General features: G+C 39.5%; 2 protein-coding genes across 2 annotated transcripts; both read right to left on the bottom strand.

The window, feature by feature from the left end:
• Positions 1–1,987: 1,987 nt before the first annotated feature.
• LOC137030518 (butyrophilin subfamily 1 member A1-like) lies at positions 1,988–15,134 on the bottom strand. The gene is made up of 11 exons (XM_067400878.1): positions 15,034–15,134; positions 14,825–14,926; positions 7,479–7,645; positions 7,309–7,362; positions 5,638–5,997; positions 5,068–5,361; positions 4,528–4,629; positions 4,419–4,439; positions 3,260–3,292; positions 2,761–2,802; positions 1,988–2,682 (listed from the first exon to the last, which is right to left on the bottom strand). The coding sequence occupies exons 4-11, from the start codon at positions 7,358–7,360 to the stop codon at positions 2,006–2,008; spliced, it is 1,581 nt and encodes a 526-aa protein (XP_067256979.1). The 5' UTR covers positions 7,361–7,362; positions 7,479–7,645; positions 14,825–14,926; positions 15,034–15,134; the 3' UTR covers positions 1,988–2,005.
• On the bottom strand, positions 14,844–21,390 carry LOC137030176 (butyrophilin subfamily 1 member A1). Its single transcript, XM_067400356.1, has 4 exons — positions 21,264–21,390; positions 20,195–20,557; positions 15,240–15,533; positions 14,844–14,926 (listed from the first exon to the last, which is right to left on the bottom strand). The coding sequence occupies exons 1-4, from the start codon at positions 21,388–21,390 to the stop codon at positions 14,844–14,846; spliced, it is 867 nt and encodes a 288-aa protein (XP_067256457.1).
• Positions 21,391–23,067: the final 1,677 nt, after the last annotated feature.

The raw sequence follows: 23,067 nt of genomic DNA, 5'->3' as shown, positions 1-23,067 counted from the left end.
AGAATAGAATTCTATCACATTATTTTGGATGTCAATGTTTTGGGGGGGTTTTGGAGAGCTTTTGAGCTGGAAATCATCAACCTTATCTGGCAACACAGGCACGGAGTAGAACGAGACAGAGAAAATGAAAAACAATGCATTAAAATGTGGACCGCAATGTCCAAGTAAACATTTACATTTATTCGTTTGGCAGCTGCTTTTATCCAAAGCGGCTTACAAGTGAGGAATACAACAAGTGAGTCGTTATGATGAGGCAAATAGACACAAGTAGTGCATTGCTCAGAGTATCATAAGCTACAATAGAGAGGGATTAGAGGAACTGAAAGAATGGGTGTTCGGTTTACATTCGAGAGAAACAGGAGATTGTTAATAGAGAAGCAAACGCCGAAAATCACCATTTTCAATTCAAAATAGGTCATCTGTGTGACGCATGTAGATCCGATGAGTTTTTGAAAACTCTTGCTACTCGAGTACAAAACGGTGCTGAACTTTGACAAAAGTGTCTTTGCATTGGCCTCTCCTTGAACTATAATAGTGATTTTATAATGTCTAAATATAAATCCAAAAGCAAAACATGAAAAGAAATATATTGAGTTGGGGAAATGGCCAATGATTGATCCTGCAGCCATCTACTGGTTGTAGTGGTAATAATATGTCATTTTCATTTTAAATGTGTTTGTTTTCCACCAGGTGGCAGAAATCTTCCACTTAAGCATGGTGCATTTTCCATGACTACAAAATTAATAAAAAGGGGGGAAGAAGAAAAAAAAGTTCAGATCTTCTCTAAAGTGAATTTCCCATTTTATATAAAAATATGAATATTTTTGAGGCAAATAAATAATTTAAAAAATATAATATAAATCCCTCCCAAAATGATTAACTAAAAAGTGAGCAATATTACTTTTGTTTGAACAAATTATTATTATTATTTTTAAATGTGTTGAACTGTCGGGGGGTCAAACAGACATTTTTTTTTTTTTTTTCCTATGGTATTAAAATTGAAAGTGGGGAGGGGGTCGCACCTTTGTGACTTTCTTCACCACTGATAAGTTTTCAATCATCCTTTTACAAATTCTGATTTTTTATTCATTTTTTATTTATTTATTTATTTTAACATTCCATCTTGAGCATCATAAGAGCAATATTTATTAGATGTTTTTATTCATATATCATCAGCAGCTGCCTTAATCAGTCGGGTTATGACTGAAACTGATTATTGTCATTTTTTTGCCGAATACTGTTGGTTCATGTTTTACTGCTTTTTTATGTCACATTTTTCTGCAATTCAGTCAGTATTAAATTTAAAAAAAAAAATGCCTGAATCAGTCAAATCAAGCCGCTCTTCTAATGCAGGTAATGCACAACAACTCGTATTCTGTAAAACTGATCGAATCACTTCCAGATCAGGTCTTCACTGTGTGCTTTGTTAAATCTAGAGCTGTTTTACTCAAGATGCCTTCAAAGGAGCGAGCAAAGATGAGCATCACATATGCAGATTGACATCTAATAGTTTCTTCTTCTCACTAGCATTTGGATATTAATATTAACAAAACACCATCAATGAACATAATTAGTTTAGATATCGCTGTCAGTTCATACTGCTGTTAACACTTTCTCTGACAAGCGGATGCATTGAGACCGTCCTGATGTTTGACATGAAGTCTATGTGATGATTAAGTGTGTCTCAAAGTGTAATGGTGTGTCTGTTGATGTGGTCTGGATTGCTTCAAAGGTGCAGCACTTGATTTGATGATGTTGTGTGATATTGTAGGATTGGATGCTTCATCTAAAGTTGTCGTGCCTTAACTTTTGTTTGAACTGATGCTGCTCTATTCAAGCTGTACCTTTTATCAGTATTAATGATCTCTGGGAATCAAACTCATGAACTTTGTTGTGCTGTACTCTATCAGTAGAGTTTTATAGATCTCTGTAGTTTGTAAGTGAGAAGAGAGATTTACTTTGTGGTCATGTAGATCCTTCTGTCTGAACACACTGGATTGGTCAGTCAAGCTTCTGAGCTGTTAATCAGTAAAGGTTGACTGGACTCTTCAGGTGATTCTACAGAAGCAGGTATTTCTACAGGTGATTCTCCAGATTTTGAGCTGTTAATCAGTAAAGGTTGACTGGACTCTTCAGGTGATTCTACAGGTTTTGGACAATCTAGAATCTTAAGTGTACTCTGATCTCCTACACCTGGATTAAACAGAGGAACGACTGATCCAGTGAATCTGGTGCTCATGGTCAGGAGATGTTTCTTCTCTTTGACATTGTAAAATGACAGCTGACCGTCATCATAATCGAACAGAACTCCCAGTCGTTCAGGTCTCGGCGTCAGTGAGAGTTTAACTGGAGGATCAGAGCTGGTGTAAAAGCCATTAGGACCGTCTGAACACAGAAACCAGAAACCGTTTGATGGAGTTAAAGCAGATCTGTCTTTTACAGTAAAGTTTCCATGTTTCACCACACCAATTAACCAGTAGTTCTTAGGATCTGTATTTTCTTGTGCCAATGAAACCTCCCAATAGTGACGTCCAGATGTAAATCTCTGATCTCCAAACGCACATAATTGATATGGAAATCCCTCTCCAGTGTGATTATAATCTGAAGAGTCTCTCACTGTTTTATGGTCCTTAGAAACCCTCAGATCTGGATGTAAATGATCACGGTCAATAGAGATCTGAACTGTGAGGAGAAATAAAACAAATATTATTATGATGATATTTACACTCATTTGCATTTATAACTGAGATGATGTCATACCTGCATGTTTCCTCAGGTCTTCTATATTCACGTCTCCCACAGCTATAATAAAAAACAAATAATTTGAGGTTTTAGTGAAGAAAAACTACAGCTTTAATTGAGGACAAAATGTTTAACTTTCTAACTTTCATTAATTGTTAATAAAAAGTGGGGTCGTACAAATCTGAGCTTTAAAAATCTAGTGTACAAAAAAAAAAAAAAAAAACGTAAACAATCCATCACATAAAATGAACTCCAGGTACAGCAGATCAGTTTTTTTTTTTTTCATATAAGCACAAGCTGCTCTTTATGCTAATAAAGACATTTGTTATGCTAATAAAGACAAGATGTTAGTAAATTAAATTAATACAAACCAGATGCAATGTCACTAAATGAACAACATGACAGTGCTAATTTATTTTTAGCGTGTGGAAAGCAGTGATTTCTGGGTCACTTCAGCAGTTACAGTTGTTGATATTTAACAGGGTTAAAGTTGCAAAGAACAAAAAACTTCTATTACCTTTTCTGTTCTTCGTATCTCCAAGCTCACAATCTAAAATCATAGAAAATATCATTGGAGGGGTTGATTATCAATCCACAAATACTTGAAAGACAATGAACCACATTATGTAAATTATACTTTTGACCATTCCAGACATTCAAAGGAGTCAAGCTCATTTGTGTTAAAGTACATATCACTCGTATTCATCCATGTTGTGTATTAATTTGCACAAAACCATTTTTTTTTTATTCTTTCCAGATTAAGTTGCATACAGATCAGATTAGTTTTAAACAACATGTATCTTCATCGAGTCATTTATCAGTGTTTGCTGAGGTTGTGAACTCTACAGTCACAATCAAAATGATGTCAATCACACCTGCATCATCATTAGGTGTTTCTCTGTGTGTAATGTTTAAAACCACAACATTTACCATTTAAAATAATGGTATAGTTGTTTTTATTCTCATTCTGCAGCATTTTACCTTCAATGAAACAACATTATTGCACTAATGGTGCGTTCAAGTCCTGTCGGAAATATCGTATTTACGAGCTGAACACACATGAACGGCACCACAATATCGTAAACACGAGTGGGAAGCTCAGGATTTTCTTTAAGCCCCGATCTGTACGAGTTGAGGGCGTGTCAGTGAGAGACATGGCAAAATCTCACAATACTAATACGTATTTAGCAGTGAAACTGTCAGGGTTTTCTATTTACAACGAAGTTAGCTAATTTCCAGCACAAAATATGATAGCATTATAAGATGACAATATAATATATAACGATGAAGTTTGTAGTGGCTTCTTAAATTAATTAAAAACATAAAAAAGCAAAACACACCTGATGCACATTCTTTTTGCTTCATTCTCTAGAATTAAAAGTGCTGTATGTTTTGTGTAATTAATTAAGAGAAGGTACACCGCCATTTTACTCTGACAAAAGTGACTTGAACACACCTTCTGTCATAAACACGACTTCCCACCTCGTAAATATGAACTTCCCAGGAGGACTTGAACACACCATGAGATATATGTAAATATTTATAAAATTCAAAGATTTCTATTTTAAACCCTAAAGCAAAATAAGATATAAGAAAAGAGTTTCTCTCAGTAACTGAAAGTGTTCGTTAGACTCATGACTGTGTTTAGATGTTAATGATGTGAGTTCGTTACTTACTTTGATTTGCTGGTTTCTTCCCTGAAAAACAGATCAATAATATCATGAGATGACATTGGATATAAACACTGAACGCTAACTCTTTTGAAATCTTTCTTCCAGATTTTACCTGTTAGTTTGTGTCTGTATTTGTACAGGATCAGCCCAACCAAACCCAGAAGAGCAAAAATGAGAAGAGTGAAGAAAAGAGCCTTCCATGGATCTGATGAATCTGAGAAAGAGAAACCAGATCAATCTAAACATCTTCAAAATATATAAATCAATTACAGTAAAGCAGAACAATCTTTTTTAAAATTTAAGTCAACATAAAAATGAGAGAGTAATGGATGTGATTAGATTTTTTTTATTGGATTGGATATTTAAACATGTCTCCATGATAGGGTGGTTGAAAAGTATATGGGATTGTTGATGTATATTATGCAAATATACTGATTTATTATAAATTATTTTTTATAGCTAATTATATTTGCAAAATATTATAAATCAGAATAATATCCTCAAGTTAAAGTCACAGAGGAAAACATTGGAGATTTTGGAAATGATCACAGGGCTGAAGTTTAAGCAAACTTGATCTCTTTATATATCCACAACTACCCTGCTACGTTCTGCGATTTAAATATGTATGAGAATGAGTGAAATGTTCTCTGACCTGAAGAGATGAAGGCCTGTATCTCAATCCTACTTTCTCTAAAGTCTCCAGTCTTGAGAGACATTGAACATGAGACCAGCTGAGCGTCCGAGTGAGAGACGACCATCCAGCTGTGGACTGAGAACATCTGATCTGCTCCATGACTGGAAGACCCTCCTCCAGGATGGAGAACCGTTCGATCATCTGACGTCCATGTGATGTTCGGCTCTGGATACCAGCCGCTGGACCTACAGCTGATGTTCACACGTCCATCATCCAGAGGCTGTGGAAACAGGACAGGAGCGGATCCTAAAGCTGGAAGAGGAGAGCGTGACATTCAGATGTTCTCCAAACACTGTGAAAGTATATTTTTTAATTTATTTGTGTAATTGCATCTCTAGTGCTCCAATAGAGGTTGCTTGACCATTTCTTTGGAAAATTTTGGCAGCTTTTCTGCTGCAGAATACTGGGTTTGATATTATATTGGATAGAGAGTTAGAGTAGTAGAAATCTGGAGAAAAGTCTACTTGTGCAACAAAATAGGCGAACTATTCCTTTAAAAGGAATGATGAATTTTAGTTTTTGACTCACCAATGACTTTGAGAAACACCTCTCCACTGCCATATGCCTTTTCTCCACTCACATAGCAGTGAAATGAACCATCATCCTGAACCGTGAGTTTCTCCAGCCGTAGAGAGACGTCTCCATCCTTCAGTCCTCCAGACAGATCTGAGCGCAGAGTCAGTGAGCTTCGGTTCCTGTAGGATTTATCCTGCTCGTCCTGGATCTTCCCATCCTTATAGAAGAGAACAGGGTTGGCGAACACTTCACGGTACCAGCGGATCTCCAGAGCTTCAGCGTTCTCAGGAGGAGAGATCCAGCAGGGCAGAGTGACTGTGGACCCGACATGAGCGACTATCTGATCACGAGGAACCACAACAGTGAACGAGACTGAAAGACACAATATTCCTTAGTCAATAATGCATATATTACGCATTAGTGCAAATTTACTATGCATTAGTGTTTAATGTATATACTCTATTTATATATATCTTCTTGCATAATGAGCGCTTGTAACAGAGAGTTTTTAATGTTTTATTTTCTTTAACCCTCAAATCGTCCTTGTTTCTTGTTTACACTTGTTGTCACTATGATCCCAAAACTGAAAGCGTAATTGTAAAAAAAATATACATTTTCAATAATAAATATTTTTTGTTTGCTTCTCATCTATACATTAATGCTGTATTTTGGGAGATTTGAAGTACTTTTTTTTACCTAATTACTGCAAAATTCCTCAACTACACCTTTAGCATGCATATGAAATATTACATTTTTATGGAGAAAAAAAAATACTTTAATAAAGATTAAAGGTGTTAAGATATAGGTGTTAGAAGCAGAATTCTGCCATCTGTTGGTTAGAAAAAAGCTTTTAGGAATTACAGTTTTAGAAAAAAAGGGACAATTACCATATCTGACCAGCAGAGGCCCATAGAGATCCATACATTATTCTGGATGTGGCTTACTGCTCTTTTGTGATGAATATTTTGTAAATATATATTTAAACATTAAAAAAATCATTAAATCAGAATTTTTGTAAAATTTCAAAACAATTTTGTGTGAAAACTTAGATTTTTGCATGAATTATTGCTTTTATTAGCCAATTTCTATAAAAATGCTCTCTATTGCAGTCACACCCCTTGTGCTCCAGAACCAGACCTTCATTATGGTATATTTGGATTTGTGCCGGATTTATTTATTTTATTTGACAAATTAAAAAGAAAAAAGTCTTATTTTTTTGCATTTCCCATTCATTTTCAGTTGGGGTCATACTGACCACAAAGACAAAAAAAATTGTACATGCCTTTAGAACAACCGAATCAAGCCCAGTTTGTGTGTGTGTACAGATAGATAATGTAGAAAAAGTCACAAAATGTTATTCCACTGAGATGAAGGGAACCTTTTTTTTAACTAAAGGAAAGTCGATTAGGGTCATATTGATCCCAAGAACATGGAAAGAAGCGATTATTTTTGAGATGAAGAACTAAGGAAAATTCAGGGCTTAAATAGATGGGGAGTAATCAGTGTGAAACAGAACAGGTGAGATAGAACTAATTAACAGTCAAGAAGACTAACTAGAGAACTAAGAAAAACGTGAAGAAGAGCAAACAGATTGAATGAAAACGAAACCAGAACAGAACACACATCTGAACAATAGCAGGCCTAAATATGATCTAAATGAAATGCATTGCTTCATATTCTTACCAGAAGTCTCTATGAGGAAATTCACCAATACTGCGATAATAATCGACAACATTCCTGTGAAAATACAGACAGACTCATATTTAACACACTGAGGGATTTGTTCCCTTGCACGAATGCTATGATATCAATAATGCACCAGACTGTCGAGTTCAGTGAGGAAACAAACTCACCGACACAAAGACTCGTCCGGTAAATCACAGTAATCCAGCTGGTTTAGATGAATATGAGCTGATGCACGCGTTCAGCACAATAATACAGTCAAATATGAGCGATCAAATCCCAATCTGTCGAATGTGCTCCTGGTTTTTCTTCCCTTCCTGCTCCTTACTTTCGCTTTCTAAAAATAGATGCGCATAAAGCCACAGAATATGAATGATTCGTCAATCGCTCCGACGAATAAGGATTTTCCCCTTTTTTCCCCACTTGGGTCGACTGTAAAAGAAATAAATCTAGAGGGAAAGAATCCTGCAGTAAGAGATAATGTAGATCAGTTTATGACATGAAGACAGAGAGGACGCCCCCTAACAACACTGCGTTTACTGATGAATTAACAGATACGGGATGATGATCTATCATATAACATTTATATTTTATTAGTAAATTTGTTCATTTAGAAACAGTAGAAACCTGAAAGCCACACCATTCGGCTCTTTTAGTGACGCAGTAGTCTGGAGGAGGAGGAGGAGTGAAGCTTCATCAGCCTGTTCTTGGGAAGATGAATCTGATCAGATTTGGGAATATTTTTCATAGAGAAATCAGGGTTTGCATTTTGTTTCATTAGGTGAACAATTTGGGCTTTAAGGGTTGGATCAGCTCATAATAGGGTTAGAGAGGGATTTATTCTTTATTTAACAATCTTTTATTATTAATATACAGGTGCTGGTCATATAATTAGAATATCGCGAAAAAGTTTTTTAAAAATGAAATTAGATTCCCTACATGTAAAGTGAAACATTTCAAAAGTTTTTTTTATTTTTTTTTATTTTGATGATTAGAGCGTACAGCTCAAGAAAATGTCCAAAATCCAGTATCTCAAAATATTAGAATATTTCCTAAGATCAATAAAAAAATGGATTTTCAAAACAGAAAAGTTCAAGTTCTTTAAAATATGTTCATTTGTACACTCAATACTTGGTCGGCAGCACATATTACAGCAAATGACTTGCTCCTAGCACAAATTACAGCATCGTTGAAGTGTGGCATGGAAGTGATCAGCCTGTGGCACTGCTGAGGCACTATTGAGCCTTCAGATCATTGACTTTGCACTTGATAAAACACAATGGACCAACACCAGCAGACGTCACAGCCCCCCAAATCATTACTAACTTCAGAAACTTTCCACTAGACTTCAAGCAGCTTGGATTCTGTGCCTCTCCAGTCTTCCTTCAGACTCTGGAACCATGATTTCAACATGAAATGCAAAATTTATTATTTTCTGAAAAGAGGACTTTCGACCACTGTTCACTGTCCAGTTCTTTTTCTCCTTAGCCCAGGTAAGATGCTTCTGATGTTGTTTCTGTTTCAGAAGTGGCTTGGTAGTCCTTTTCCTGAAGATGTCTGAGTGTGGTAACTCTTGATGCGCTGACTCCGGCTGAGTCAAATCATTGTGAAGCTCTCTCAAGTGTTTGAATCGGCTTTACTTGACAGTATTCTCAAGCTTGTGGTCATCCCTGTTGCTTGTGCAGCTTTGCCTACCCAATTTCTTCCTTCTAGTCAACTTTGCATTTAATATGCTTTGATACATCACTCTGTAAACAGCCACCACATTCAGTAATGACCTTCTGTGACTTACTCTCTTTGTGGAGGGTGTCAATGATTGTCTCCTGGACCATTGCCAAGTCAGCAGTCTTCCCCATTAGTGTGGTTTCAAAGAACAAGAGATACCCGGAATTTATACTGTAGGGATGGTCATTTAATGAAACTCAAATGTAAATATTCTAATATTTTGAGATTTTGGACTTTCATGAGCTGTATGCTCTAATCAACAACAAAGAGAAAAAAAAAAAACGTTTGAAATGTTTTACTTTACATGTAGGGAATCTATTATAAATGAAAGTTTAATTTTTAAAAATAATTTACAATAAAAAAATGAACTTTTTCACGATATTCTAATTATATGACCAGCACCTGTAAGTGTTTGGAGCTCTTCAGAGTTTTAAATTAAAATATGTTTCATTTTAACCATCAGAGGTCCAGAATAGTGGCACTGGCATATATTAAGGAGAATGCTTGAAAAACTGTGAGTGTGTCCATGAACTCTCTGACAGAATAAACAATGTGACAATCAACATCTCTAATAACTGTGATGATGTTAGTGCAGGTTGTTTCAGCCACTATCAGGACAACTTTCATCTCAACATTCGTCTCTTATATTTGTGTTTTTTATCTTGAAACGTTTCGCGTTGGTTCTGGTAAGAATTTTTAGAATGTTTTTAGAATGCGTGTCATGCAAGATTGCAGCGGTCATACACGTCCGTCCAGCACGTTTACATGGGAAAACAATGGAAAAGTAGCGCACTGGAATGGAAAAATGCCTTCTGTTTGAACGGCCCCTTGCTGTCGTGAGTTTCTGTTCAGACTGCAGGTCTTTTGTGTCGAGATCAAGTTCTGTTCCTCACACAAATATTAGAACACTTAGGATAAAGCACACAAGTCATGTTCTGATACTTTCATGGTGCTTTTTCTCATTTAGTTTCAGCTCTGAACATCTCCTCCTGTGTTTGACTGAAGAAAGAAGGTCTTCCAGGTGAACAGTGACTGTAGTCCCGACCGTAAGGTACCACAGCTGTGATTGTTGGAGAAAGGAAGAGAACTTCTAAATTCATTAGAAATGAATTGATTTTTAAGAGGTTTACAGCAGTAGACCCACACAAGCACTGGTGCAGTAAAGTCACTGATAAATCAGGACTTTTATGTTGAAGTTCCTTGTCATTTCATGTCTTGCTTCACCATGTGCCTGCTTTCACTGCCTTGTTTATTATTGCCATAGTTACTCTTCTTAGTTTCCCTGACGGTTATCCACGCCCCTCCTTATCTTAGTCTGCCTCTGTATAAATCCCTGATTCTGTCTAAGTTTGTTGGTTATTGTTTTGAGTTCCTCAACTTAGTGTTTATTTATTCTCCCATGGTGTTTATGCCTTGTCTTGTCTGAAGTTCATGTGTTTAGTGTTTCATCAGCGTCACTTTCCTTCGTATCTGAAGTCTCAGTGTGTTTGAATTTTGTCGAATCATTCGCAAAAACAAATTGATCCTTTTTTTTTTGTTGTTTGTTAAATAACAAAAGCATCAAAGTGTTCTTCGGTATCATTTACAGTATTTATAAAAGACATGCATTACAAAGTCCTGAGTGTCCATCTGTTAAAAATATAGTAGACTATCCAATGTAATTTCATGTTTGTTCTGCTGGGATTTCACTCGTTTTTAAGTTCAAAATCACTTGAATTTGTCTGAGCCATGCATTATTTGTGCATTATTAATGTATGGAGCTGACTGAAACACTACTGCCAGCCAGCGGGACATTAAAGAGGAAGTGTTTGTCTGAGCTCACAGAAAGGGAATGATTGTATCTTTGCAAGGGAATGCAAAAGATTTGGGGAAAAAAATTCTCCCATCCCATTTTTTTCTCCACCACCAGATCACTTTAGGGGCTCCGTACATGTATGACTATTGTGCATCAGGTAAATGTGGAGTCCTAAATAAAGCAACACAAAAATCAGTCAAAATAAAAAATCTGACATATGAAAAATACTTCAGTAAACTACTTTGGATTTTATACTGTTATGAGTGTCATAGTATGTCGTTTGTTGATATTAACATCAATCTCATTGTGTCTCTTATTAACAGCTACAGAATGGCACAGAAAGCAGAGAGCGCCACCTAGAGACAGGTAAGGAAACATTCATCTCTTATGTTTTGATTCTGAGAACATTTACAGCTACAGGAATTTTTTTTTCTATTGATGTGCTGCTAAAACAATTCTTTTCATTTTCATTTACTCCTCAATCTTGTTGTGTGGAATCACCCTCATCTGTATCAGACGTTACATTTCAGATCATTGTGAATTTATTAAATCAACACAAACATCAATCAACGTGCAATTCAATGATCAGTTAAAGTGTTTTATAAAAGAAAAGTAAGACCACAAAGTGCAACGATCATCTGTTAAATATCAGAAGTATTTGGCAAGGCACCTTTAGATTTTTTATTTATTTATTTTAAATCACACATTTTAAACATCATATTCTCCATCAATATACTGTAAAAAAAAAAAAAAAAAAAAGGTACAAATATTTTTTGAGCATCATATTTTGGGACCTTTTATCTCAAAGGGCTGAAGATTTTTCCTGTAAGGCTGAAGATTTGGATTTACATTTATTCAAATGAGGAAGATCACAAGCAGTTTTCCATAAGAGCCAACAATATTCATGATGCTCAATGCCAAGTTTAGAGCAGGACCACAGATTAGGGTTCAAGAGCACAAGTTAGGGTAGAAATTAAATGCAAGAAAGTAAAAAAGTATACAGTAAGTTCCTTAGTTTCTAGTGGTGTGGTAGTGACAGAGAGGACGAAGAACCCTTTAATTTCTGATGTGTAACGATGGTGTCAGAGGGAAAGAAGTAAGTATCTGTGCTTCTTTCTGTTTGAACACACTGGATTGGTCAGTCAGACGTCTGTGCTGTTTTGACTGAACTCTACAGATGAGTCTTTAGGTTTTGAGCTGTTAATCAGTAAAAGTTGACTGGACTCTTCAGGTGATTCTACAGGTTTTGGACAATCTAGAATTATAAGCGGACTCTGATCTCTTACACCTGGATTAAACAGAGGAACGACTGATCCAGTGAATCTGGTGCTCATGGTCAGGAGATGTTTCTTCTCTTTGACATTGTAAAATGACAGCTGACCGTCATCATAATCTAACAGAACTCCCAGTCGTTCAGGTCTCGGCGTCAGTGAGAGTTTAACTGGAGAATCAGAGTTGGTGTAAAAGCCATTAGGACCGTCTGAACACAGAAACCAGAAACCGTTTGATGGAGTTAAAGCAGATCTGTCTTTTACAGTAAAGTTTCCATGTTTCACCACACCAATTAACCAGTAGTTTTTAGGATCTGTATTTTCTAGTGCCAATGAAACCTCCCAATAGTGACGTCCAGATGTAAATCTCTGAGCTCCAAACGCACATAATTGATATGGAAATCCCTCTCCAGTGTGATTATAATCTGAAGAGTCTCTCACTGTTTTACGGTCCTTAGAAACCCTCAGATCTGGATGTGAATGCTCACGGTCAATAGTGATCTGATCTGTGAAGAAAATAATGCAACAATTATTAACACACTTCAACTTGTGTGTGAGATTAAACTTACAAATATGTACATATATGACTTAATATGATGCATTTATAACTGAGATTATGAAATACATGGATATATGATGATGTCATACCCGCATGTTTCCTCAGTTCTTCTATATTTACGTCTCCCACAACTGAAATGAAAAATCATCTGAGACTTTAGAGAAAGAAATCTAGACTGTAATTGGGAACATCTAGAGTTATGATCAATATATAACAGGAATGATTTGTTTTTTATCAGCTTTTATAAATTGTTAATTTAAATGAAGCTGTATATATGGTTATGTTCACACTATGTTCTGGTACACTTTTAAAAGAAATTAAATGTAATGTGTCTGCAACACTTTATAAAATATACAGTGGAGTCCAAAAGTCTGAGACCATGACAATCTGCGATTAAAAAAATTAGGATTGAATAATTTTTTTTTTTTTTTTTTTTTTAGAATATGACATAAAATATCTTTTTTCCACTGAAGCACAAGATGCTCTTCATGCTGATAAAATAATTTATGAAAGATCTGGTGAAATTATAAAAATACAGTATTTAAGCATTGTCACTGGTGCTCTCAGACTTCTGGATATCACTGTATGAATAAAGCTGGTACAGAAATATTTGACTATATATAAGAAATGCACAAGACAACAATGCCAGGTTATTTTTAGTGTGTGTGTGTGTGTGCGCGCATTTTTTTGTGATTTATGAGGACACAAATGTGTATATGGGTCATGGGTATTACACTGGTATTACGACTTTAACATATTTTATGAGGACATTTTATGAGTCCTCATATTTAAAATAGCTTTAAAAACATACTAAACAATGTTTTATTGAAAATGTAAAAATGCAGAATGTTTCCTGTGATGGTCAGGTTTAGGGGTATCGGGAGAGAATGTACAGTTTGTACAGTATAAAAACCATTACGCCTATGGAGAGTCCTCACAAAGATTGTATGTGTGTGTGTCTGTGTCTGTGTTGATAGTTTAGTCCTAAACCAAATGTTTTGTGAGCCGCCATGTTTTATGATATGTTTTCTTCTGCTACAACAAAATCTATGTTCATTTAGTGAATCACACTGCTCTTAGTCTTCATCCGTTCGTCCAGGCATTACTTTAGTACTGTCGGTCTTTCAAGACATTCAGATCAGATTGGTTTAAAATGAAAATGTTCTTAATGATCAAAATCTTCAAATAAGAACTGAAAAGCAGTTTATCAGTGTTTGCTGAGGGTATGGAGTCTACAGTCATAAACTGAATGATTTCATCACAGCTGCCTCATGATTTGGTGTTTCTCTGTATATGCAAAATGAAAATGTTTTAGAATGGTTGATTGTAATTATAGATTGTCATTCTGCAAAATTTAAACATTTCGACTATAAACTCTCAAGTGAAATGAGAGATCAAGAGCTCATTCCTGTTCCTGCAGAGCTCCTCCAACAGCGTCTGTGATCATCAAGCGAGTGTTTGATCAGGGGTGGAGATGAACTTTGTAACGAAGATCTTCAGGAACAGGATTGGGCAGCACTGTCATTATATTAATTTATTTGTTTGTTTGTTTACTGTTATTCATGTTTAATCAGTCTGAGAGTGGAGTGAAGTGGGAGAGAAAGGGCGACAGGATGAAACAACAAGCTTTACAAATCCTGTACAGTGTATGCGTATAAATGCATATATGTCATAACCTACCTGTATCTTTCTTCAGTTCTTCTGTATTTGTGCCTTTCACAACTTAATTGAAGAACAAATAATTTAAGGTTTTAGAGAAAGAAAACTACAACTGTAATTGTGGACATATACAGTTACTATTTGCTGGAAATGTGTTTTAACAAACATTATTTAATGTGATGGTGGGAGTGTCTATGATTCTGCTTTAATTCTACACTGTCAATTTCCCAGATTAATGTTATACTTTGGATTGTATTCACATTATGTTCTGGTTCAAGATTTCTGCTACAACATGAGCATTTATATGTTTAGTGGATTGCTTCAGATATTATTGCTGATATTGCAGTCATTAAACTTCTTTTGTCAGTCCTGCCATAGATTCATCATTCATTCATTCTCAGGTTACGTATGTAACCATGGTGATGGAAAAATGACACATAAGCATAAATACCTGCATAAAAATCTTTTGAAGATAAAATTTTTTTAAATCTTTCTTCCAGATTTTACCTGTTAGTTTGTGTCTGTATTAGTACATGATCAGCCCAACAAAACCCAGAAGAGCACAAATGAGAAGAGTGAAGAAAAGAGTCTTCCATGGATCTGATGAATCTGAGAAAGAGAAACCAGATCAATCTAAACATCTTCAAAATATATAAATAAAATAGAAAAATATGTATTTTTTGTAATTATATCTATTTTTCTGAAACAGGACTCACAACCACATTCTCGGAAAACCCGCGCTGTGTGAACAGAACTGAACTGAACAACTTGTCTGTCACTCTGTCACGAGAGAGATGCTCTGCGCTGCACAAACGGTGGTTTTCATGTGTGGTTTCTCTTTCAGTAACTTGCAGTGACTGAAAATGAACATAGCCTTTGTATGGATATCTAGAAAAACCTTTGTTCTAAGATGTTCTCTGACCTGAAGAGATGATGGCTTGTATGTTCAATCTTCCTTCTCTAAACTCTCCAGTCTTGAGAGACATTGAACATGAGACCAGTTGAGTGTCCGAGTGAGAGACGACCGTCCAGCTGTGGACTGAGAACATCTGATCTGCTCCATGTCTGTGAGAAGCTCCTCCAGGATGGAGAGCCATTCGCTCATCTGACGTCCATGTGACGTTCGGCTCTGGATACCAGCCGCTGGACCTACAGCTGATGTTCACACGTCCATCATCCAGAGGCTGTGGAAACAGGACAGGAGCGGATCCTAAAGCTGGAAGAGGAGAGACAGATGTTCAGATGTTCTCCCAACACTGTGCAAGTATATATTTCATTAGTTTGGGTAAATGCATGTCTACTTAATGTACTTAATGACTGTATGCGTCGAAATCTACAGAAAGCAACTGCTGTTAACTAGATAATTAATGGATTAAAGGTTGACTGTATTTCTGTCATACGTCTACAAAAGTTTTTATTGAGAATTAAGATTTTTATGTTTGTTTTATTGAATGTTTCATTTGAAGTCAAGGCAATGCAAGTTTATTTATATAGCACTTTTTTAAGAAATATAAATATCATGCATAGGATATAAAAATAACAATCATATTTAACTAAACGCTGCCTAAATCTATCTCTAACTAAGTTCGGGGCAACCCTGTCTGAATATAAGAGTCAGAGAGTTTCGGTTTGTGAGACACACTAGTAGAAACCAGGCTTACTAGTGTCTTTCCAACCCATTATTGGAGTGGAGTATCCATCACCGTCTGCCTCGTATGGCTTCTGGTGCTACACCAGCCTGTGAACTCAGATCTGGTGTCTTACACTCAGGGAAAGCTGCTGGGACTGATGAAATACCAGGTGTTACAGATCCCTTGTCTTCCTGGACTCCATATCCCATGATCCTCCTGTTTCATCACCTGCACTCACTTCCCTCGTCATCTCCCCATCATCACGGATCACCTGCACCTGGACTCTATTATCTGCACTCCCTTTATAATGCACTCACTCCCTGCACTCCTTGTCCGTTCTCTGTTTATGTTAAATGTATGTTTGGTGTTCCTGCCCTTGTTTATATTAAAGTCTCTTACTATTGTGGAAATCCGTATCTGCCTCGTCTCTCTACACCAGCATCCTTAACAGAAGAACGGACCATTACCAACTGGATTTTCACAAACTGGAATATGGAGACTTCCACCAGCTCCCTGGCTTCTGCTCCTCCACGGCCTCTCTCCCATCTGGCAGCTGGCGATCGCCTCATCGGGCTCCTTCAGGTGGGTCGTTCGCTGGAGAGGTATGTGGAGGAGTTCGTTGAGCTTGCTTTTTTGACTAACTGGCCCGACGCTCAGTTGATCGCCCTGTTTCTGGATGGACTGGACGACAACACTATCCGTTTTGATGAACCTGTTTTTTGTTTCTCCTTAAGTGAAACTATCAGTTTAATTTTGTGGTTAAATGGCTCCAAATTCTTCGTGGACACGGTTCATGATCAGTGTATGTCTCCAGTCCATCCGGAAACACGGTTGGCCGGGCCAGTCAGTCAATCTCCGCCTTCCTCCGCATGCCCCTCCAGCGAACTCCCTGCCTGCCCCACACGGAACCCACACTCCTCAACGGGGTCCCGAAAGCGGAGGTGTCCAGTGTCTCCAGAGCCCGCTCCAGTATCTCCAGAGCCCGCTCCAGTATCTCCAGAGCCCGCTCCAGTATCTCCAGAGCCCGCTCCAGTCCCCACAGAGCCAGCTCCAGTGCCTGTGGGGATCTTAATTGTATTTGAGGGAATGAACTGGCCCTCAGCTCCAGCCGCCGCCTACGAGCCCTCAGCTCCAGCCGCCTCCTACGAGCCCTCAGCTCCAGCCGCCTCCTACGAGCCCTCAGCTCCAGCCGCCGCCGCCGAGCCTGCCGCTCCAGCCGCCGCCGAGCCAAGTTCTCCAGTCTCCGCCGAGCCAAGTTCTCCAGTCTCCGCCGAGCCAAGTTCTCCAGTCTCCGCCGAGCCAAGTTCTCCAGTCTCCGCCGCCGAGCCAAGTTCTCCAGTCTCCGCCGCCGAGCCAAGTTCTCCAGTCTCCGCCGCCGAGCAAAGTTCTCCAGTCTCCGCCGCCGAGCAAAGTTCTCCAGTCTCCGCCGCCGAGCAAAGTTCTCCAGTCTCCGCCGCCGAGCAAAGTTCTCCAGTCTCCGCCGCCGAGCAAAGTTCTCCAGTCTCCGCCGCCGAGCAAAGTTCTCCAGTCTCCGCCGCCGAGCAAAGTTCTCCAGTCTCCGCCGCCGAGCAAAGTTCTCCAGTCTCCGCCGCCGAGCAAGGTTCTCCAGTCTCCGCCGCCGAGCAAGGTTCTCCAGTCTCCGCCGCCGAGCAAGGTTCTCCAGTCTCCGCCGCCGAGCAAGGTTCTCCAGTCTCCGCCGCCGAGCAAGGTTCTCCAGTCTCCGCCGCCGCGCACAGTACTCCAGTCACCGCCGCCGAGCCCGGATGTCCAGTCTCCGCCGCCGAGCAAGGTTCTCCAGTCTCCCGCCTCCGAGCACGGCTCTCCAGTCTCCGCCGCCGAGCAAGGTTCTCCAGTCTCCGCCGCCGAGCAAGGTTCTCCAGTCTCCGCCGCCGAGCAAGGTTCTCCAGTCTCCGCCGCCGAGCAAGGTTCTCCAGTCTCCGCCGCCGAGCAAGGTTCTCCAGTCTCCGCCGCCGAGCCCCCCGCTCCAGTCTCCGCCGCCGAGCCCCCCGCTCCAGTCTCCGCCGCCGAGCCCCCCGCTCTAGTCTCCGCCGCCGAGCCCTCCGCTCCAGTCTCCGCTGCAGTGCCAGCCGCTCCAGTCTCAGCCGCCAAACCCTCCGCTCCAGTCTCCGCCGCCGAGCCCCCCGCTCTAGTCTCAGCCGCCGAGCCCTCCGCTCCAGTCTCCGCTGCAGTGCCAGCCGCTCCAGTCTCAGCCGCCAAACCCTCCGCTCCAGTCTCCGCCGCCGAGCCCGCCGCTCCAGTATCCACCGCCAAACCAGCTCCATGCTCCTCCACCCACATATTGACTTTATTCCTTGGACTCCTCAATATTATCCTGAACCTCTCCAAGTATTTTTTGGGGGGGGGGCAAGTACCCGTGGGTGGGGGACATGTGGGCGCCACACATGTGGGTGGGCCTCTGACATGGCGGCCTGCCAAGGCTCCTGACCCGCCGTGGCCTGCCAAGGCTCCTGACCCGCCGTGGCCTGCCAATGCTCCTGACCCGCCGTGGCCTGCCAAGGCTCCTGACCCGCCATGGCCTGCCAAGGCTCCTGACCCGCCGTGGCCTGCCAAGGCTCCTGACCCGCCGTGGCCTGCCAAGGCTCCTGACCCGCCGTGGCCTGCCAAGGCTCCTGACCCGCCATGGCTCATGGATCCGCCCTGGAGACCTCCACTCCAGTCCACTCATCCCCCGGCACCTCCAGGGCGCCCGCCCCCCCTCCCGGTTATTCTATTTACGGCGCGAGGACGCGCCTACCGGGAGGGGGAGGTACTGTTACAGATCCCTTGTCTTCCTGGACTCCATATCCCATGATCCTCCTGTTTCATCACCTGCACTCACTTCCCTCGTCATCTCCCCATCATCACGGATCACCTGCACCTGGACTCTATTATCTGCACTCCCTTTATAATGCACTCACTCCCTGCACTCCTTGTCCGTTCTCTGTTTATGTTAAATGTATGTTTGGTGTTCCTGCCCTTGTTTATATTAAAGTCTCTTACTATTGTGGAAATCCGTATCTGCCTCGTCTCTCTACACCAGCATCCTTAACACCAGGTGAGCTTATCCAAGTTGGAATAGAAACCCTATCCTGCCATCTCCATCAACTCATTCTGAAGTGCTGGACCTCTAAACATGTTCCCAGAGTTTTCACCACTTTCACTAAGAACAAATGGGATCATGGAGACTGTGATGATTACTGAGGTATATCACTGCTGTGTGTTACAGGGAAAGTCCTGACCCGCATCATTAAGACTCGCCTTCATCAGTTAGTTGAGTTAATATATCCTGAGTCTCAATGTGGCTTCTGACCCAAACGCTCTACAACAGACATGATTTTTGCTATGAGACAGTTACAAGAAAACAACAACAACAACAAAAAAACAACAAAATCCTTGCTTTTGTTGATCTGACTAAAGCTTTTGACTCAGTTGACAGAGAAGCTCTTTTTATAGTCCTGCAACTGGCTGCCCACCCACCCTTTATCACTTATTAAATCCTTTCATAATGGAATGCAAGGCTGTGAACAATTTGATGTTGATCTATCAGATGGATTTCCTATAAATCAAGGTGTAAAACAATGCTGTCTTTGCTCCAACACTCTTCTGCATTTATTTACCCTATGTATTCAAGACTGCCTTTTGAGAAATTGGATAATTACACTGGAATCACTGTTTTGACTACGGATGATGGAAATTTCTTCAATCAGGTTGGGGAAAGCAGCCTCTGCTTTTGGGCGTTTGACAAATCGTGTCTGAATAAGAATAAGCATCTATCTGTCTGCACCAAAGTATGAAGCATGTGTTCTGAGAATACTGATGTATGGTGCTGAATGCTGGACTACCTACAGGTATCAAGAGAGTCAGCTAAGTGTTTTTCACACTAGATACCTTGGGTTTATACTCAGTAAGACCTGGAGGAATAAAATGAAGATCTTTTTAAAGTGACAAAAAGTGAACCACTTTTCTCCCACCTAAAATTTGATAGTCTCAGATAGCCTGGTAATGTTACCAGAATGTCCCCCTTCAGTATTGTCTTACACAATTCTGCACAGTGTGCTCAAGAAGGGGGTCCAAAAAATGGATTTGATATTCCATTGTTTACAGAGTTTGATTAGTAGAAGTCTGGAGAAAAGCCTACTCATGCAAAAAAAAAAAATAAATAAATAAATAAAACAAATTAGGTGAACTATTACTTTAATGAGGTGTAGATCCATAAAAACATAATGAATTGTAGTTTTTGACTCACCAGTGACTTTGAGAACCATCTCTTGACTGCCATATGTGCTTTCTCCACTCACATAACAGTGAAATAAACCTTCATCCTGAACTGTGAGTTTCTCCAGCTGTAGAGAGACGTCTCCATCCTTCAGTCCTCCAGACTGATCTGAGCACCGAGTCAGTGAGGTTCGGTTCCTGTAGGATTCCTCTTCTATGTCCTGGATCTTCCCATGCTTATAGAAGAGGACAGGGTTGCTGAACTGGTCATGACGGTACCAGCGGATCTCCAGAGCTTCAGCGTTCTCAGGAAGAGAGATCCAGCAGGGCAGAGTGACTGTGGACCCGACATGAGCCACTATCTGATCACGAGGAACCACAACAGTGAACGACACTGTGAGACACAGAAGACACACAGAATTAAATATATGCGTTATATTCTATATTTATTTGCTATATTTACTCAGTGAATCTGTAGCATATGTTTTTTTTCTGAAAAAAATAAAATAAGATTTAAGGTGCGGTCATATTAGTGAATCGATATTTCAGGGAAATTTTGCATGCAAATAGTCCATAGCGATGTATGAAGCACAGCTCACACAGAAGTCACTTTCAAACCAAGCAGCTTTCTTTTGGTCATTGTGGAGACTTCAAATGCAACACTTGAATATGAGCAAAATTGTCTCGCGGAACTTTTTCACCCTCACATGAAACTCCCGATGTGCGATTCTTGTTGGAATGACTAAATTTTACAGAACAATTTCTCAGAACAATGATAATATTCATTAACATCGGCTTTAAATATTACTGAACAGCTAGGAGCACTACTTAAAATTGACAGTAAAATACACTGCTCAAAAACAATTAAAGGAACACTTTTCTTAATCTGAGAATAGCATCAAGTCAGTTAAATTTCTGGGATATTAATCTGGTCAGTTCACTAGCAGAGGTGGTTGTAAATCAGTTTCAGCTTTGGTGTTGATAAAATTAACAACAGGTGCGCTAGATGGGCAACAATGAGACGCCCCCAAAACAGGAATGGTTTTACAGGTGGGGGCCACTGACATTTTTTTCCCACTCATCTTTTCTGACTTTCTCACTAGTTTTGCACTTGGCTAGGGTCAGTGTCACTATTGGTAGCATGAGGCGATATCTGGACCCTACAGAGGTTGCACAGGCAGTCCAGCTCCTCCAGAACGTTATGCTGCCTGTAACATCATTCAGCATGACCGGTTTGGTGGTGGGTCAGTGATGGTCTGGGGAGGCATATCCATGGAGGGACGCACAGACCTCTACAGGCTAGACAATGGCACCCTGACTGCCATTAGGTATTCGGATGAAATCCTTGGACCCACTGTCAGACCCTATGCTGGTGCAGTGGGTCCTGGGTTTCTCCTGGTGCGCGACAAAGCTCTGCCTCATGTGGCGAGAGTATGCAGGCAGTTCCTGGAGGATGAAGGAATTGATACCATTGAATGGCCCCCTAACTGACCTAAATCCAAAAGAGCACCTCTGGGACATGTTTCGGTCCATCCGACAGGTTGCACCTCAGACTGTCCAGGAGCTAAGTGATGCCCTGGTCCAGATCTGGAAGGAAATACCCCAGGACACCATCCGTCGTCTCACTAGGAGATATTGTCAGCATGCATACAAGCATGTGGGGACTATACAAACTACTGAGTACCATTTTGAGTTGCTGCAATGTAATTTCAGCAAAATGGACTAGCCTGCTGCATATTTTTTTCACTTTGATTTTCAGGGTGTTTTTGAATTCAGTCCTCTGTAGGTTGATTTTTAATTTCCTTCAAACAATGTGGCATCCTTTTGTTCCTAACACACTACCCAGTCCTGATCAGTATAGATGATATGCATGATATTCTTTCCCACTGAGTGTTCATTTAATTTTTTGAGCAGTGTACAATTACACAAATTAACAACTGGAATTCTAACTTTTACAGTGTATTAAATATCTTGTATGTTGTATTATTTAAATGCTATTTATACATATTTTTTGTTTGTATAAAGTTTTTTAAATGAAAATTTTCTTAGAATAACATTCTTGGAACATCCTTTAAACATTTAGAATTACCACTAACTTCAAATGAATAAGGATTTGTGTGCTGGAACGTGGGAAAGTTTTGTAGCTTGTTTAACGTGTGTGCTCCAAGGAGGACGAAGGCAGAAGATACAATTAACACAACAAAGTTTAATCTCAAAGACTGAGAGAACATGTAACACAGGTTAGAATTCAGTTATATAAGAAACAAAGTAAATAATATAATTTTGAAATAATTATAATTCTAATAAAATGTTGAAAATATTAAACATAAAGCTGATTAAAGTCATTGCAGTGTGAAATAATGAAATAATAAATTGATAAAGTGACAAATTGCTTAAATGATATATTTAGTCTAAATTGAGACCGCGCGTGACGTCATCGAGACGAGACGTGGGAGCAATGAGAGATACACACATTTCTGATCACGAGAGAGTGAGCAAAGATCAATCTGAGGCAAATATCAAAATAATCCTTTCTAATATTCAAATAATATTATGTATAATATGTTGTAGACCTGTTATCTAACTACATTGGGTTATTTTTAGAATGTTATTGTTGATATTGCCGCTGATGACTACTAATTGTACATTAACACCCCCCCCCCCCCCCCCCCGGATTTGGTGAGTGTCTAATATTGTTCAATTTACTGAAAAAAATGAATGTTATATATGTTTATTGATGTCCTGAAGTGATTTATGTGTGTAATAGTTTCTGAAGGAGTGTGAGATGTAATATAATATTCAATTTAAGCACTTTAATGATATATTGCACATGATGACATATTCTTATATATTCATATATATGTTTTATATGTTGAATATGAAAAAAAAAGGGTTTTTGAAAAC

This window comes from Chanodichthys erythropterus, chromosome 11 (assembly GCF_024489055.1).
Source record: "Chanodichthys erythropterus isolate Z2021 chromosome 11, ASM2448905v1, whole genome shotgun sequence".
NCBI classification, from domain to species: domain Eukaryota; kingdom Metazoa; phylum Chordata; class Actinopteri; order Cypriniformes; family Xenocyprididae; genus Chanodichthys; species Chanodichthys erythropterus.
This window is presented reverse-complemented; position numbering and strand designations above follow the sequence as displayed.